This window comes from Colossoma macropomum, unplaced genomic scaffold (assembly GCF_904425465.1).
Source record: "Colossoma macropomum unplaced genomic scaffold, Colossoma_macropomum, whole genome shotgun sequence".
Classification (NCBI taxonomy): Eukaryota; Metazoa; Chordata; class Actinopteri; order Characiformes; family Serrasalmidae; genus Colossoma; species Colossoma macropomum.
Window position 1 is genome coordinate 15,365,707 of NW_023494785.1, and position 19,191 is coordinate 15,384,897.

General features: G+C 37.3%; 1 protein-coding gene across 3 annotated transcripts in view; it reads right to left on the reverse strand.

Annotated features, from left to right (window-relative positions):
• Positions 1–19,191, reverse strand: part of pear1 (platelet endothelial aggregation receptor 1) — a 59,011-nt gene that overhangs the window by 27,451 nt on the left and 12,369 nt on the right. For all 3 annotated transcript variants that reach the window (XM_036584011.1, XM_036584018.1, XM_036584003.1), the window contains 3 exons: positions 3,518–3,628; positions 2,613–2,714; positions 478–578 (listed from right to left, as the gene is read on the reverse strand). In XM_036584011.1, the coding sequence (XP_036439904.1) occupies positions 478–578; positions 2,613–2,714; positions 3,518–3,624 (310 nt within the window). In that variant the 5' untranslated portion in view covers positions 3,625–3,628. The remainder of the gene's footprint in view (positions 1–477; positions 579–2,612; positions 2,715–3,517; positions 3,629–19,191) is intronic.

A 19,191-nucleotide genomic window follows, 5' to 3' on the forward strand; every position in this document is an offset into this window, starting at 1 on the left:
GAAGGGGAATCTAAGGCCAGTGAGTCCTTTAGGAACAGCTTTGCTGGAAGGACACATCTGTAACTGGTTGGTTTTAAGATTGAAAGGTAAGAAGAGACAGTAGGTGCACAGTAAAGAGTAGTTTAAATACTGATAAATTTGAGTGTATACAAAAGGGTGGTCTCTGACGTCTGATCCAAATGTGTTAAGTTTTTTTTTCCACATGAACAAAATATATCACAACAACAGAACTTTGTCTTTCAGTGTACTTATGTTTGGCAATAACTGTGTCCATGTAATATATTTTACTCATGTGGAAATGAAGTACACCTTTAAATCATTTAATCTCAATGCATGGCTTTTCTCAGTGGCTGGATAGATAATTATCTATGTGCCTACATAAATGTTCCACAGAAATGTCAATGATTTCAAATTTATCACTGTTTTCTGTTTATAAATTCTAGTCATGCAAACATCAAAGGCTGATTTATTACTTACGAACACATTTGTTTCTGCTCTCATAGAATCCTGGACAGCATTGATACCTCCTGCGATAGTCCATCTTCACTGACTGTCGATAAGCTGTTTTATATGTTATCCTTGATAGAGAGAGAGAGAGTGAGAGAGAGAGAGAGAGAGAAAGAGAACGAGAGAGAGAGAGAGAGGAAAAGGAGAGAAAGAGACAGAGAGGAGGAAAGAAAAAATGAACAAGACAGAATGGGGAGAGAGAAGAAAGAACGAAACAGAGAAAAAAGAAAGAAAGAAAGAAAGAAAGAAAGAAAGAAAGAGACGAGAGAGAGAGAACGAAATGAGAGAGAGAGATAAAGAAAGAAGAATGAAAGAGAGAGAAGGAATGAGAGGAGTGAAAGAATGAGAGATAGAGGGAGACAGAGACAGGAGGAAGAAAAGAAAAAAGGGGGCAGAATATAAAAGAGAATGAGAACAAGAAAGAGAGAAAGGTAAAAGAACAAAAAAGAAAGAAGATAGTATAAGAGACATGAGTGAGAGATGGACAGAAAGAAAGAAAGTGAGAGAGAGAGAGAAAGAGAGAGAGAACAAGAAAGAGGAGTAAGATAGAGTAAACAAAACAGAAAGAAAGAAAGAAAGCAGGAGAGAGAGAGAAAGAAAGAGTGAATGAAAGAATGAGACAGAGCAAAAGAAAGGAAGAAAAGAAGAGAAAGGGACAGAATAAAAGAGAGAACAAGAACAAAAAAGAGAAAAAGAAACAGAGAGAAAGAAAAAGAAAGAAAGAAGATAGAACGAGACATAGCGAGAGAAGGGACCAAGAGGGGCAGAAAGAGAGAATGAAAGAGAAAGAAAGAAAACAGGTGCTCAGAGCTCTATACATGAGACCACATAATGACCGTTCAGAAGAAACCCTTAAAAGTCAGGAGAAAACTCTTTATCTCGAAGTTCCTTCATCACCAGGGAGCCCTTATGAGCATTTACACTGTACTCACATCCAACAAAAACAACATATTCATATACAACTATTTCGTTTGTAGATGTGTTCCAAAAAGAGGCTGACTGTTCAGATGAAGTTAGTTTGGAAGCAACATTAAGGAAGCACCCGAGGGCACCGTTACGAGAACGGCTGAAAAACTGATGTGTTCTAAAAGCGACCATTACTGAAATATAGCATAACAAATCTGCAGTTCCAGTTCAGGTGGTCCAGCAATCTGGACGTATGGTTGGACTGAGTCTAGATTTATCCAGTCTGAATGTGGAGCTCAGGCTTCTCTGTTTTTCACCTGTGTGTGTAATAACATTTAACACTTACCTCACTGTAGTGTTCAGTGTGTGTTAGGACAGTAAAAAATACTGTTTATTAATTGGTAGCACAATACTTGATGTTGCAGAAGATGCCATAAAAGAACCACTTTTGGTTTCCTAACGAACTTTTCAATCAATTGCTCTTCAGAGAACCATTTTGTAAAATGTGATGTGTGAGTGTAAAGAACCTTTAAAAGTAGATTATAATTATTATATTAAAAGTAGGTTATAAATCTATTCTTACAAAATGTATTTCCTTAACATTACACTATATTTTATTGCTAAAATGCTTCAAAAGTACAATTTTTAAAAGGAAAATGAGAATTTAAAAAGTCTTAACAATCTCCTGTACAGAAATGGTTCTTTAGGAAACCAAAAGTCGTTCTTCTACAGCATTGCTTAAAGAAGATTATTTGTGGCATAATTTTTTGGATCTATCAATATTTTGAGTTAAGACAAAATTCCAACATACTTTCTTTCAAAATAATGAGTTATAATATAACAAGAAGATAAATAACGATTTCTAGTAAGTCAGGATAATAACTTATGATCTCAAAATTTCCAGAATTAATTCTGATATTTCTGCTGGCTGCTGGTATTCCTGGGATGTATTGCCACAGAAACTTTAAATTCAGTTGATCATCTTTCACAATACTGCCCCAAAAAAATATTATTCAGTGACATTTTCATCAGAAAGTCACAAAGCTACAGGATGTGGGCTGTTGGCTGGCCCTCTAGAATTAGTGTTCACTTGCTAGTTGCTTTGAATGCTATTGCTTTCTTCAAATTGATACGGCTAGTATTGATGCTACTACTACTACACCTGACTGTCTGAAAGCTGTAAGGTTTGTGTGTCTCACCTGTGTCGAGTGCATTTGTTGGAGCTCCAGCGTTCAGAGCAGGGCTCCTCATACACCTGATCAAACGGCTGTGCATAGGACTCCTTCACTGATGTGGTAAAACTACAAAAAATGCAACAGAGATCCAGATTAAAATCTGTAAGATTAAAAACATGATCCACTTAATATGCAACGTGTAGATCAGAGTAGTAACTAGTTACATGTCCTCAAAGGAATACTTCACATTTTAACACCTAGTCTCCTTCTACTGCATCTATAGCATACATTCTCTCACCACAGACAAGAATTTCCAAGTATTCAGAAAAAGAACAGATAACGTAATAACTCAAATGACACTATAATGAAAGACAATGAGCAGTCATTTCACTGCTGAACACGTCAGTCGGCTATATACTACAAATCAGTAAGTGGAGATTATGCTGAAAAATGCTGGAGTACTCTTTTAAATACAATTCTGACAGATTTCTACTTTTCTGAGTATTTTCAATTGGCAATACTTTACAAAACTTTACTTATTCTATATAGGAAAGAAATCTACTTTTTACTCAGATCCGTTGTAGACATTTAGTTACTAATTCCTTTTTTGGGTTCATTCTGTTCTGTTGGTTCATCACATGGTCCTCTTTTCCATAGCTCACACTCCTCATTTTCAAGCTTTAATGTTTTAGACCATGAATGTTCCAAAAAGAGAAGAATAGTACCATTTTCAGTTCCTGTGCTGATAGATGCTGGATGCACTAAGAAGTTATTATACTTGAGTCAGTATTTCATTGAAGGATCAATATATTTGCTTTTTGGCTCTTCTACCTCTGGTAATGTGTGATTAATGGCTTAATCTGATGATTAAACCATTAATAATGAACTACTAATCGATCTGATGAAATGTAGCCTTACTGAAGTCTTACCTTTCCCATAAACTGCACACATTGGGATCTCTGGGGTCCAAACACAACGTGAGGTCACACACACAACCCAAGAGAAACAGGACCACACAGCTCCACACGGACTTCATGTTGCTGCAGGGAGAAAGCACAATGTTACAGATCTGACAGAAATTGTAGTCAAAAACATACTGTCATGATATGGAAACCCTTTTTTAGCTTTTAATCTACAATTTTTTATGTAAGAAATTCAAATTCAACAAGTGAAATATTATTAGCACTAGTAAAAACATGACATTATTGATATTTTAATATATGAAATGTACTATGACTAAAAACTATTTGACTAGTACGAATTCAAACTTTAACTTTTACTTGTGAAAATTTAAGTACATATTGAAATTTCATCCATGATAGAAATAATTGCTTCTTCCATTAAATTAAATTGGGAGTAAAGCTTACTAGCTTATTACTAATCCTTACTAAGTAGAACTGAAATCTTGCTAGTTAAAATGGCTCAAATACCACAATGAACTACAAAAGACCCTATGGTAAAAAAAAACAAGCATTTTAACCACAGTGAATGAGACTGTGAAAGTGAAAATGTACTGTTACAAATGACTGATTATCAAAACTAGTCACATAAATAACTAAAACTCAGTAGTTTATACATATATATTTAAGCATGTTTAAATAGCTGTACAAAGGTCATATATTCCAGTGATGTCTTGTATTTAGATTCAAGAAAATCAATAAATACATTTTAAAAATCCTTATATTACAAAAAAAAACAGAAGAAGGAAAAAAAAACATTATTAACTTTCAATGTAAGTTAATGTAACAATATTTTATTCTAGACATTTTAAATAATTTCTATTGGTCTGAAATTTTGACACAAAGTAAAGGGGAGCTGGCATTTTCAAATTACCATATAAAAATGTATTATTGTAGTATTGCTCATGCTTGACAACACATCTTTGTTCATACATTCACAAACTAATGCTGCAAGCTCTCAGTTCTGCATTCCACATACTGTAGTCATTACCAACTTTAGCCTTATATTTGCAAGTTATGATTTCAACTCCTTGTTTTGATTCATGCTTTTACTATGACACATGCCAACTGCACATAAAAGGACACTGGTTCAAATTTTCAATACACACTCACAAAGCTTTTTTGACATGCTTTTGCTATTGGAGTCAATCTCACACTTTAATTTGGTCCTTTGTGACAACCTGTTTTCAGGTTAAAGAAACATTAAACAGGCATGTGACATTAAAGATGTATTTATGGAATCATGTCAAGGAAATCTGCCCAGTAAAGTTACTAAATCGAACAGTGCATCTGTAGAATATTATCATTTCTTTTTATAGAGCATTTTGTGAGCTCTTAGCTGTATGATGTTTAATATTTTCTACTCCATGCAGGATTGACAGAAAGTATTCCATAATGTATAATGGTACATATGAAGGCAAAACTGTTCAGTGTTGAGTAATTATAGTATGTAGATTCTATTACAGAGTTCTGCTAAGTTTAGATCCCTGAAGGAAAGTATTAATGTCTACTTTTAAACATATTTATGCACACAAACACACACACACACACACACACACACACACACACACACACACACACATAGTGCTCCCATCTGTTTCATATCATGGAAAACTTAATTTTCCTTGATTTCTTTTTTTAAATAAAAGAGTATGATGTAGCATGTAAACACTCCAAAATATACTATTCACTTCCCAACCCACTTACGAAAATTACGGAGCTTCAAAAACAGCCCTTTTTGAATTCACTATAGTTGTGATGTCAGAATAACCAAATGCATTTCCACACCATATATCCACTTATTCAGCCTACAGCAGTTTAGCCCTGCCTATTCACAGTGAAGTTATAAGGAGTGTTTCAGCAAGGACTACTTTTCAAATGAGATTGAACACAGGAGAGCCAATCAGAACCAAGCTAATTTACATATATCACTCTTAAAGACACAGTAAAAAAATGTTTAATTCTAAGAACTGTTTCTGGCTTATAAAACCAAACAAACAACATAAGAGGATCTCAGGGACAAAAGAAAATACAAGAAAAATGTAGGAAATGAGCCCTTCAAGTTATGAGACGGCTCTGGGGACTGACTGAGGAAGGGGACAGACAAGTCTCCCATGGAGAGTGTTTCTGAGACTGAACCTCTCTTCTGCTCCCATGAACACTGTCAGGACACACACATGCCTTGTAAGGAGCTGCCCTGCTGTGTGGGAATACAACAACATTTCATAAACCACCATCACACAGACATGACATTCAGCACCATTTTAAGCTCTGGTCTCACTTCAAACATCCAAAAATTATTACCCTATTATACTGTGTGTGACTTTGTATGATGAATCTCTGTTTGCAGTATGCTAGTGTCTAAAAGTATCAGCTGGAAACAAACATGTTATATGGGGAACAACAGATCTAATGCACTTTTTTTTTTCTTTCAAGGATTTTCACTATTTATAATAATAGTGATTTCTTTCTGTTACGTGACTACAACTTAAGAGAAATGCTGTGCTCAGAAACACTTCTACATGCAGATGATTTCATATTGATCAATAATTTCTTGTATAGCTACTGATCACATTGTTACAGTTTCTGGTTTAGAATTAATTCAGAATTTTATTTATAGTAGCCCTCTTTATTCTAATCTCTAAGGTCTCTAAGAAAAGGCATACAGGTGGGATGCACAGAAACCAACAAAATCCAGAAACAAAAAGCTACTATTCGTGGGAAAAATAAATTAAAAAACATGTATTACTTTGTAAAGTTCTAAAGAGTTTGTGATTTCCAAACCAAGAGCACTTTAAAAATAAAATTATTTTACCCTTAAATTGTGCAGAGTACTGAACGCAGATTCCAGCATTCTGTGCAGATTTCAGAATGTAGAACTTCACAGTCAGAACAAAACTTTATCTCCATTTTGCTGTTTACATTGTCTCAAAACTTTGTGACAAATTGACCAACAGAAGTGGTCCAAAGTGATTCAGAATATAACCTTGTTACACTGAAGTACACTGAAGGTTAAGAATGTTTTTCCTTCTCCTGAAACATTTTTTGGAGATTTTGGATGTTTTTTGTTTCAAAAGTAAAGACATGCCTGTAGGAATATTAGAAGTCTATTACAAAAGCAATGTCAAATGCAAAAAACTCGAAACTATAGAAAATCTTACATGAAATGACATTATTTCTCTAACTCAATCACAAAGTAATTTCAGCCCTGGCACACAGTTAAAAAGCCTGAAACAATATGGAAAAAAATACCACAAAAACAGGACTTTATAAGAGTAGACAGAAGGTTTTCATTAGGAGCTATAGGGTTTACTAGTCACTTCACTGGAGTGGAGTAAATATTCCAATTATGTGGTGCTTTTTTTTGTTTTTTGCTTCATTAAAAGTGTTCCTAACCACAGCGGGTTCTTGAGTGGTGAGAAACAGAGGGTTCGCTTAATGATTATGAGGCCATGTAACACGCCAGTGTGCCAGTGACTTTTCCCCACTTTCAATCTGCTGAAAACATGTGTCTGGTTATCTTTATTTAGGTCTAGAACAACAGCACTCGTGTGAGAGTAACAGTTCATCACATATGAAATTCCATTAAGACTTGATACATGCTGCTGTTCACTGTGTTAACTGCAACTTGACCTCTCTATACACTGTATTACTACATACGATCCTGCGTTAAAAGTGCATTAATATCAGTCCCAACTTATTTGAACTGTGACAGGAGGTCAAGTCATGCACGGAGAGCAAGGGGCACCAAGCCTGAACGCCTGCAATACATCCTCATGACAGATGTACTGTCGCACTGCACTTGTGGTCAATAGCCAAATGTCTGCATGAACAGCCTTCAGATAATGGCCTGGTGAGAAATCAGTGACAAAAACACTAGGAAATCAAGTCCTTCAAGGTGTCTGGAATATTTCGGCATGCTCAGAGACAGTCATCAACTTTGAGTTGGTTTTAATGCATAAAACAGACTGATTTACCCTTCATTCTACTGCTTTCATGTGGCCCTGTAAAACAGTGAAGGCACATTAAACTATACACAAATGCAAAGCGAGAGAGAGAAAGCAAAAGAGAGAGAGAGAGAGAAAGAGAGAGAGGCGATCAGCTTGAGGCTTTGCCAGTTCTTTCATCAACTTGTTGCTTGCTTCAAAACCTGTCCCACATGTGAAATGAGTCCCATACGTGGGGCCTATTTTTAGGAAAACAGAACACAGTCGGTTAATTCAGCGGAGCTAACAAACGTCAGGCGCTTCTTGAGCAGAGTGAGAGGTCCAGGCAAGTACACTCTGATCATCCAAACCCAAAAGACGTTCAATCACTTAAAGGCCCCTCACTGCTGCTTCCAGAGCCACGTGAGGACCTCAGTAAAGCAAGGGACAACTGAAACCAGATGTGGCACACGCACTCACTGCTTTATTATTCACTTTTCCTCACGTCTAAGGGACACAAAAAGACTCAAAAGTACCAAAATAAGGCAAAAGGTTTAAACAAGTTTACATTCTTTAACTTAAAAGCTTCATCAATGACCATTTGCATAGATAAAGCTGCTCACAGGTATAACAGACTTGCAATACAGGGCCTACTCTAATGATTATGACTACTAGCTCAAGTCTAAGTCAGATTCAGTAGTGTGTTGGAGTTTGGAGATTTTGATCACTATCAATTATATATCAATTATATTAGCAATCGAATAATCTACTGATTATTTTGATGATTCATTGAGTAAGCAGCGATCTTTAGGTTTTTTAAGATCAAACAAACACTTCACTGGACAGTAACTAACTACACAGTCAAAAGTAGAACAGGGGATAAATTGACTTAAAACGTTTGTGAGATTGGATTGATGACAAACATTAATTTTTCTCATTTGAAGTATTATTTTACTTGGCTTTGTTTCAGTCTTTTAACTACTTATTTAACTTGAGTAAGGGCAGTTAACCTACTTCTTACCACATGAAACATTTAAACCAACTAAACATTTATAGCCTTTCAAATATTCCAAAATACTACAAAATTGGAAAAAGATAAACAAGGAAACCTTTAAAAACATAAAAGCAGTGGTTAAACCATCTAAGAGTCAGGCCTATTATCAGCAGATCATGAGTTTTGATGCCATGGTCATTCATGGTCAGGAGTCCAGGAAAGCTCTTACTCTCTCTGAGTGGGTGGGCTCCCCTATCACTCCCATATCACTGGCTTAACAGAATTGGCAGTGTGTGTGATGACCTGCCTAATGATGTTGCATTTGCAGCAATTGCTACATGCAGCACATGCTAGCCTTCACTCCCTTAGTTTGGTAGCATCATGTAATAGAGGAGACCTAGCTAGTGCGTAGAACTGGCAATGACTAAATTGGGAAGAAAATTTAATTACAAAAATAATACTACAGATAACACCAATATGTGACATAAATGCATATAAATTTATACATTTAGCTGTGCTTCTTACTGTATGACAGAACGAAAAAACAAAAATAATTTTGAGAAATCATAATAGTACAACTGAACGCAATACTAAATTGGAACTGAAATGTATTATACGGACAGCGGCCTATTCAACCAGCTCAGGGCAAGCACCCAACAGCAGCTACGTCCAGGGCAAAACCTCCTACATGGCAATACTGCAAGTTACCCTGGCGAAGCTCTCTATGATGGAGAAAAGTCCACATCCCTCCTGGATTTCCCGTAAGTCTATTTCTGTACCAGAGAGGGAGGGTTATGATTGGGGAGTGGCTGGTTTGCTGTGTTAATGTGAGTATATGGTGAAATTCTACACACACAGCACATGGCCCTGATTCTTTCCTTTGCCCCTCTCCCCTTCTGTTTGAGGTTCAGTGTTAATTGAGGAAGAAAATATTAGTCACTTTTTGGAACAGGGAGATGCGGAGCAAAAGGAAAATAAAAGAGAGAGAAAAACGACTGGGCCATGGACCGGTGACAGTGGGTTTGGGGGGGTTGGAGTTACAACGATCCTCAAACACTCCAATCTCACTATATTTATCAAACAACTCCTTAGATTCCATCTACAAATGACAAAGGCGTCCAAAAAGAAGATATCTTTTCAAGTTCAAACTAAACAACGCTTTCATTTTTACCAATAAAACACATCCAAACAGGCCTAACCTGCCCTGATCTATGGTGGAATTAAAATAGAAAGCAAGTCCGATCACTTTAACATTTTTTTGTTAATGGCTTCTATTTAGGACTTTCACATCAACAGCAAATATTAGGTGATCATAAATAAAGCTAATGAAGTGCTGGGATGTAATATGACAGTGTGGCCAACACTGACCTCAGTATTTGGAAGAGAGAACAACACTAATACATTATAGTCATTAGGGAAATGAGGTGTATAGAAATGCATGCTCAGTACCAGTGTCACAGCTTGAGTTTTATTACAGTGTTATGATGGGAATGGGTGTCTATGATTACATCTGTCCAGGGTGTATTCTGCCTTTTGACCAATGACCACTGGGATAGGCTCCAGCAAACCCTGCAACCCAGAAGGATAAGTGGCTTAGAAAATGTTTGTGTGAGTGTCTTTGATTACAGCTTTAACATTGAAACTGCGCTCCATGATACAAGGGCCTGAGGGAGATCCTTGCTAAACCTCTCTATGAAGCCCACAGAAGAGCACAGCTGAAGTGTGAGCTACTGTAGTAAAGCTCATGGATGCTGGAATACTGTTATCGAGCTGGCATTTGAGTGACCACTTTCTAAAGATGCCCCACCACAGCAGTTTAGGCTGCTTGTTTTGAAAATCACTCTCCCTAACCACACTGAGAGATGACCTCTAGGCATGAATAGACAGACAAAGCTTTTGTGCAAACTTCGCTATATAATGAGTCAAAAAACAGAAAGCACTCATTTACTCACGGAATTATAGAATGATGGCTTCACTGAACTCATAAACATTCAACCTCATGACCCTCAATAAAACAGTGCTGTAAAGAAAATCTCAATTGTTTTTCAATCGCAAACACACAAAAACAGATACTCTAAACACAATTCCCCAAACCTTTATCAATAATCAAAACTATTTGGCAAAACGTTAGGCTACAATCAACTGATACACATATTTGTAGCCAAATATCCTGAACTCTTTTTGCATAACTGTAAGCACAGGTTTTACTACAAAGCACAATTAGTTTCACTTAATATGGAAAACTTCAGTGTTTACACATAGATTTAAAGGTATAATCAAACAATAAGACAACCGTAATGCAGTTTTCAAGCACATAAAATTGACACTGGTGTTTTTGGAAAAATGGAAACCAAAAATCAAGCAAAGACCAGAGGAAAAGTGCAGCTGAGAGGAGATGGGCAAGGAAAGAAAGAGGAAAAAGACGAGCATCAAAAACATATTACAGATAAGATATGTGCAACAAATCCTGTTCGTGGCATGAGAAAGAGAAAAGTTGGACAAAGTGTTCAGGAAAACTGAGCGACTTCTCAGTTGCTTTGATACTCAGCACGTTCAGAGAAAAAATATGTCACAAAAATGTCATAACACCATTTATTGGTATTGGTATTGAAACCTTGAGAACTGCATGATACCAACACTGATCTGGCATCTTTCTTTTAAAAACTAATAAGCTTTAAAATGAGCTATTACACAGCTAACAACATCACAGCACACAGTGTAGATTTGTTACAGGACTGCACCAGATTCGTTCTTTTCCTTTGAGCTTCTAAACCAGCACTTTTTTCTGATATTGGCCTGACACAGATACCCAGGATTTACTAATATCTTTGAGAACAGTGTCTTCAACTGAATTGGACTTGTGTCTAGTTGCTAATCAATAGTGTCTATGCGTTTAATACATTTTTAGGTGCAGTGTTTCATTATGAAGTTAACAGGCTTTCAATGTGATGTTTCTTTGGTTGACAGAAAAGCAAAGCACATCACAACCATAATGTGTAGCAATCATAATACAAACAAAAAAGAGACTGAGACACATAGAGTGAGAAAGCTAAAGAGAGAGAGAGAGAGAGAGAGAGAGAGAGAGAGAGAGAGAGAGAGAGAGAGACAGAGAGAGAGAGAGACAGAGAGAAAGAGAGATGATTAAGCAGCCAAAGATCTGTCTTCGAGACATAGTAAACCAGTGGAACCAGTAAAACCCAGTTACAGTAAACTGGAGTAAAAGACCATAATCCCACACATCTGGAACTGGGCCCCTACTCTGGTGCAGAGCAGACACCCGGGTAGTTGGGCTGCCTGTGGCTGGGTTTGGACTAGTGCCATATGTTGGGCTGGGGGTATGCGGTTGTGGGGGTGTTGGGATATGTGCCCCCCAAACACTCATCAACAGACTTCAGGCAGTGACTCACTGGGCCCTATAGCACCACACCCTATTTTCCACACCGCATTCTCTATTAACTCTTAAGACTGTGGCATTGCAAAAACACTTCTACTTTGATTGGCAAAAGATACTTTAAATATGAATATAACATATTCAAGTCTGTATGGCAAAATCATTTATTTCAAAGTTTACTTAACAAAGCTCATTCTTGACACTTTCTTCGCGTTGTTTTGTTTATTTACATAAATGATACCCATTAAAAAAAAATTATGAGCACACAGCACATTTGGGATTGTTTGTGGGATGGTGTTGTATATAAAGAGAGTCTCTAAGCCACAGGATAATCCCCTAAACAGCTACAATCAGAGTGGAAAACCTGGACCTGCCAAACACAGCCATCCTGACTTTTCCCCTGTGAACACTGAGACGAAAGGATGATGAAGAGAGGGGAGCAGAGAGGGTACAGAAAGAGGAGAGATATAAAGAGAGAGAGAGAGAGAGAGAGAGAGATGGAGAGAGAGAGGGGAGAGAGAAAAAGAGAGAGAGAGAGAGACAGAGAGAAAGAGAGACAGAGTGAGAGAGAGATGGAGAGAGAGAGGGGAGAGAGAAAAAGAGGAGAGAAAGAAGGAGAGGAAAGAGAGGGCAGGGCGAAAGGGAGAGACAGAAAAAGAAAGAACACACAGAGAAGAGAGAGAGATAAAAAGAGAAAGAGGGAAAGGAGAGAATGGGGAGAAAGAGAGAAAGAGACAGAGGGCCAGAGGGAGAGGTAAAGGGAGAGAAGGAGGAAGAAAGCGACAGCAAGGGCGGGAAAAAAGGGGAAAAGTGTGAAGAGTGTGTGTATTCTTCGTAAAGTGTGAAAGGGAGAGAGTGAGTGAGTTTTTGGTAAAGCTGCTGTGATGTGCTGAGTGAGTGATGAGCCAGCAGAAGCATCTCCTCTCAGGATTTATGGGAATACCTGCGATTGTGACCTCTGACCTCTGTGGCCTCATTAGACATTGTAATAGTGTGATTCATGGCCGAGACTAATTTAAGCCTGAGCCACACAGCCCGATCTGCTGACAGCTGAAAGAGAAAAACACAAGCGTCTCCACTCTGGACAAAACAGCACAAGCATTCTATAGCCATCAGACATAAATCCATCAGATTATCAGTGCTTCTCATGGCAATGGAAAATACTCATTACTGTAATTACAGTTATAATCTCACTCTCTGTTACAAAGACCTAAAAGGGTTTTTTTCAAGTGTGCATATATGCAGAACCATGATAACTCTAAGAATCATTAAAACACTAGAATGATGCACAATAATGCGGGGCATTGGCAGACTGTACAAATCATACAGGTATTGGCAGATAATTAATGTTTTAAAGTACAGAGCCCAGCTGGTGACATGCTGTATAAATAAATATAATGCATGGCCACGATTTACTTAATCATGCGAACAAGATAATTAAGTCGTGGCCACAACTTAGTAAGGCATGGAAACGAAATCCTAATGCGTGCCCACGACTTAGAAAGGTGTGGGAATGAGATCCTAATGCATGGCGAAGACTTAGTATGGCATGATCTCATTCCCATGCCTTACTAAGTCATGGCCACGTGTTAGGATCTCATTCCCACGTGTTAATAAGGTGAGGCCACGCATTAGTTTTATTTATATGGGATGTCACCAGCAGGGCTTTGTTTTAAAGTTATATTTGATGAAGCATATTTTTTATTTGTTTTACTTCATGTATTTTATTCTTGTTACTGCACTTGTAATCCTATGCAAATCCATAGTTCACTTCTCTATAATGTTAATGCAGATAGATTTAGTCCCAGTGTCCATTTTCTAACTGTGCATATATTAACGTCAACGTCAACATCGACAGTTATGTCCATGAACAATTCTGGACAAAAATTCTACATTTACCACATCAGCGCATCCCTATAAGGTTCTTTACTGAACTTTTTAAACATTGGCAAAGTTTCAAAATGTATCATTCACTGCCCAGTCCAAAGAGTCCATATATTGAAACTAATCTGCCCATAAAGACAGCCCATGTTTAATTATTTTTGATACATTTATATTTATATACTTCTATACTATATCCACTACACAGCCTACAGCAGTTTAGCTCCACCCATTCACACTGATGTTATAAGGAGTGTTCCACTCCAGACTGCTTTTTGAATGGGGCACAATACAGGACAGCCAATCAGAACATTAAAAAAATAAACCCCCAAAAAATTGAAATACAAAAAGACTGTAGGACATGGACTTATTGAACTGGTTCTAGCTAGCCACTGTTACAGTTCATAGAATTCTTAGCAGTGTACTGCAAAGGAAAAACCCGCACAGCTCCACAGTCAGACTGATTACTTATTCAGCTTGTAGAATTCCAGGTAACAGTGTACAGCTCAACTCGAAATCTACCTTTCTGGCAAAAGTGCACTCAGCTTCTGGACTCAGGATTTAAAAGTGTCATATTTGTCACATATGCTAGGACTCTTATTTAAGAATTCTTGGGCTCCTGAGTATAAAGATTTGTTGAGCTTGGCTGTGAAGCAGGGCTTCAAGTTATCCAACACTCTGCTGCTGCTCCACGGCCCTGAACTGTACTATGCAAACAGAATAACAGGATACGTGGCCCCTCCCTCTGCAGCACTCTCTCCTGCTCCTCCGTCTGTGGGAGCAGACACTACCACTCTTCCTCACACGCAGTCACAAGTCACTGCAGCCAGCCTAACCCCTGCCCAAAACATCAAAGAGCTGAAGAGGAATATAAGAGAGACTTGTCGGATGGAAATCCAGCACACAGCCACTCTCATTCCCACTCCACACCAAATAAACTATCGATAAATAAAGCTGGAATAATCCATCAATAATGAAATAAACAAAACAAGCGGATATGGGGATTTGTGCTGGACGGCTGCCAGTGCTGTTGTTATGTGGTTTGCGTCCAGCTGGTGTATATCACACGGACGTGGACTTGCTGCTCTTGAAGATTTACATGTAGGTTTCCTGAGTATAGACCAAAACAACAAGAGTGAACTGCTGTGTTAATCATCATCATGATATTGGCAAAACTGGTCAATATTAATTTCCCATAAGGTTACAGTGTTAATGAACCCTCTAACAAATCACAATTTTTTGTGTGTTCTGTGAGCATCTTACACGCTCCAGAAGAGTTCTCCAAGGCTTTTTGATGAATCCAATATTTTTTTTTTTTTTTGATACCAATTTTGATACCTTGGCTTTAACATCAATTCCTACTTGATGCATTTCTGCTAATGTATTTAAAGGGGAATTCTACTTTTTAAAATTCTTGTGCAGTTCAATTATTGACATGTAAACAAAGTCATTAAAAGTGCTTTTATGCGAAACAACATGTAAAGAAACATAGCAGCTCTAATTTTCTTTACAATGGTGGAAATAGGACCCAGGAGTTGTGATGTCTGCAACACAAATGTTGCCATTTTTTCACTATCCAAAATAACCAGTGAGCATCTGTTAAAACTGTAGCAAATAATAATAAAAAACAAACAAACAAAAAAGCAAAACCAAAAAGAAACTATGTTGTCTTACAATGTTCTGCATGTACCTCTCTGCCATGAATTATGTGGTTTTAGGCCAAAACAAACATTACAAAATAATGAGGACCAAGCTTTAAGCATGTCACATCTGATGTTTACCAATGGATGAGTAGATGTAGTTTAGGCACAAAGCAGGTATACATTTTAAACTGGCAACTGCCTTGTATATTGCAAGGCATACTACAATTGCAAAATTTAGCCATGTAATCATAATGTAGTATTTTACACTCCACAATATGAACTGAGCCATAGTCTTTACCACTGCTGTGTAAGCAACCAGGTTTCCTCCATTTGAAGGCACTTGAGCTTGCTGTAGCAGCAGACTCCAGTAGCACTTGAGTGTTGAGTGTCCACGCGCGGCTTGTTTGCTTCTCTACTGGAGCCAACATAACCACAAACTGCATGACTGTGGCTTCACTGGCTGGGTGACGTGCGCCGGCCACACAAACAAAACACACTTCTGTACAGATGTATGGTTTACACAAACACACACAGCCTCTACCACATACAGTACATACACACATACACCTCTGCACACAAAGCAACAATGACAACCCTACACTGTGCAGCCCTCAAGCCAGAGAGGGCATGCTTTGCTGAGAAGAAGGGTGATGCTGAGGTTTCAGCTCTTTGAGAGAACATGACCATACCCTACCACAATTATATGTGCAGTAATTTGTGTGGGTGAAAACATAGAGAGAGATGTAGGAGGCAAAGTAAGCACCGTAACCAGAAAAAGGACTGTAAATGTCCAGCTTACACCTGGGTCCACTCTTACAGAAAGCACAAGTTTAATTTGTCTAAACTTGTTTAAAATTATCACTTTTCTGAAAGATTTTCCTAGAAAAGGAAGTTGAGCTATTTGAGGGCTAAAGAGTAAGGTAAGCATAGTGAGGCTGTTTAAATATTTTACCATATTTGGAGATGATGGGTGTATAGGTATGAACCTCTGACCTCATAATGAATACATTTGATTATTTTTTTTTTTGGGAAAAGATTCAGTGCATCATGAAATCTAAAATTTTATAGTGATTTGGAAAAATGGAAAGACCTGTGGAGATTAGACAGGAAACTCTGTACCTATCTTTAAGAAGACATTAGAGGCATTTTACAAACTTATCATTAGTTTTATTCTTTCTTGTTCATATTCTTAAAATTTTATATTTTATGTTGTTATATTTTGTTGTATGATTCTATTTTGGTATAATTTCAAGTTTATTATCAACATTATTAATATTATAATATTATTAATATTACTATTTTGGTACAATTATGAGCTTTGTATAAAAAAATACCAAATGTGAGTGGAAGAGCTGTTTACACAATAAAAGTATGTAGAATTATACAATACACTTACAATACACTGACATCCATTATCCATCATTACTGTTATTCTGTTCACTTGTCACTTTCTAGATGAATTTTATAGATGAATGCACTTAATGGTTGTGATTATAGATGTGGCTATAGGTACGCTGTCCCTGCACATGTGCATAATTATTTAAACATTTTTTTATATATCTATAATTATATACTACACTGCTGGTTGTTCTACAACAGATATTATTACTTGTTCCTGCACACATACATATTTATTCATTTTACATAACATAAATAATACTCTCATTTATTAACAAGATGTTTAGTATTTTTTTAGTATAACTTCTTGTTATCTGAGTTTGAGATATGACCTATAGACAGAACGTTGTAGATGCCTATGAGAAAGGGAAGGGATTTGAGAAGTGTTTCCAAATTATTAGAAATCACTGTCCGGAAGTTCATCTACAACTAGAGAAGCTTTAAAACCACTGTCAGCATGTCCAGGCCGGGTCAACCCAGCAAATTTAACCCGAGAGCAGACTGTAAGATGCTAAAAGAAGTCTCTAAGAGCCCAAAAACTTCATCACAGGATCTGCAAGTAGCTCTTGCTACTGTTGCTGTGAAAGTGCATTCATCTACTATTAGAATGAGATTGCACAAATTAGAACTACATAGGAGGTGCACCAGGAGTAAGCCTTTGCTCTCTAAAAAGGACATCTGACCAAGACTAAAGTTTGCCAATGAATAGGACTTCTGGAATATTGTGCAAAGGACAGATGACCACAGTACCAGAAGCCATGTTTGGCAAAAAACAAAGACAGCATTTGATCAAAACAACCTCATACCAACTATAAAGCATGGTGGTGGAAATGTTATGGTTTGGGGCTGCTTTGCCGTGTCAGGGCCTGGCCAACATGCAATCATAGAATCAACTATGAATTTTCTTTTATACCAAAGAGTGCTTGAGGAGAATGTGAGGCTATCTGCCAAAAAGTTGAAGCTGAAGAAGTGGACCTTCCAACAGGACAATGATCGCAAACATACAAGTAAATTCATCAAGGAATGTCTCAAAAGGACGAAATGGAGGGTTTTGGAATGGCCTGGTCAAAGCCCAGATCTGAATCCCTTAGAAATCCTATGGGAGGATTTGAAATGGGCTGTATTTGCAAGAAGCCCCTCAAACATTGAAAATATGAAATAAAACTGCATGAAGGAGTGGGCAACAATTTCTCCCAATAGAAGTCAGAAATTGGTAGACAGATATAGAAAATGCCTACATAAAGATGTTACTGTCAAAAGGGGCAGTGCCAGTTACTGAAGCCAGGGTTGTACTTACTTCTTCAACGGAAAAAATAAATCTCAGCAAATTTATTTTTAAATAAATGATTGCAAAGTCTAATTGCAAAGTTGTTTTTTGCTCTATTATGCAACATTCATCTATACATACTGTTTAGCTGATGATAAAATACTTGATATATATGCCAACATATGTTTAGAAATAGTCAAAAACCCTTGTCAGTGAGCAGAGTTAACTGAACATTAGTTTTGTCATTTCAATACGCTAAAATTGGTGCAGCTGAAAAACCACCTTCAGCTTTTTTTTATAGTTCTATTGTGCTATTTGTGCAGTCAATTACACAAACGATGAGGTATACTAAAAAAAACTATCCATTGCACTTTTTCAACATTATCATTAGCTTGGAATTTGGTTGAGTCACTGAAATTCTACAACACATTTGGCAGACTGAAAACTGGGTTATCTGTATCAGGAAATGAGCATGAATAGCAAAAAAACACCACACAGTAATTATGAAACTATTCAAATAATCTAGTATGAGATTTAATATTTAGCCTATTGCTGTGCTTTTTAATAAAAAACAGGAAAGCTGAATAACTTTTCAGGAATGTCCACTGGAATGCTGATAGGATGACTGGAGTTAATCATCAGATGTTAATCTAGCAGGAAAAGTGTCCACCTCATCTCTTCCTACAACTCTCCTCTTCCGCTTGTGAGCATATCTACCCATAACACCTCAGCCCAAGGAGGAAACATGTAGATCTGAAACAGTTTATATCACAAACAGGATTGATTAGTCATCCACATTGTGACCTTGTGGCTGTGAAGTTATTGTGTATAACCCTCTGATTCACTCTATAGTGATGAGGCATCATACAAACGAACCTCACTGCACATGACCTTAAGGCCATAACTCAACTGCATGAGTCAGAGAGTGACATGATAGACCCTGAGTTAGTATAATCCCCTTCACGTCGCTGAACCTAACCTGAACTTGCATTATAGATTGATGATAGGGAGTTTTAGAAGATAAGTCAATCAATTCCTCATGGAAAGTACTGCAAGTAAATCCTAGCCTACACTAAATGCACCCTGAGAAACACGCTTCTGAACATCTAATCGGTGAGTCTGGCAGCAGCAGAGATAAGAAGAC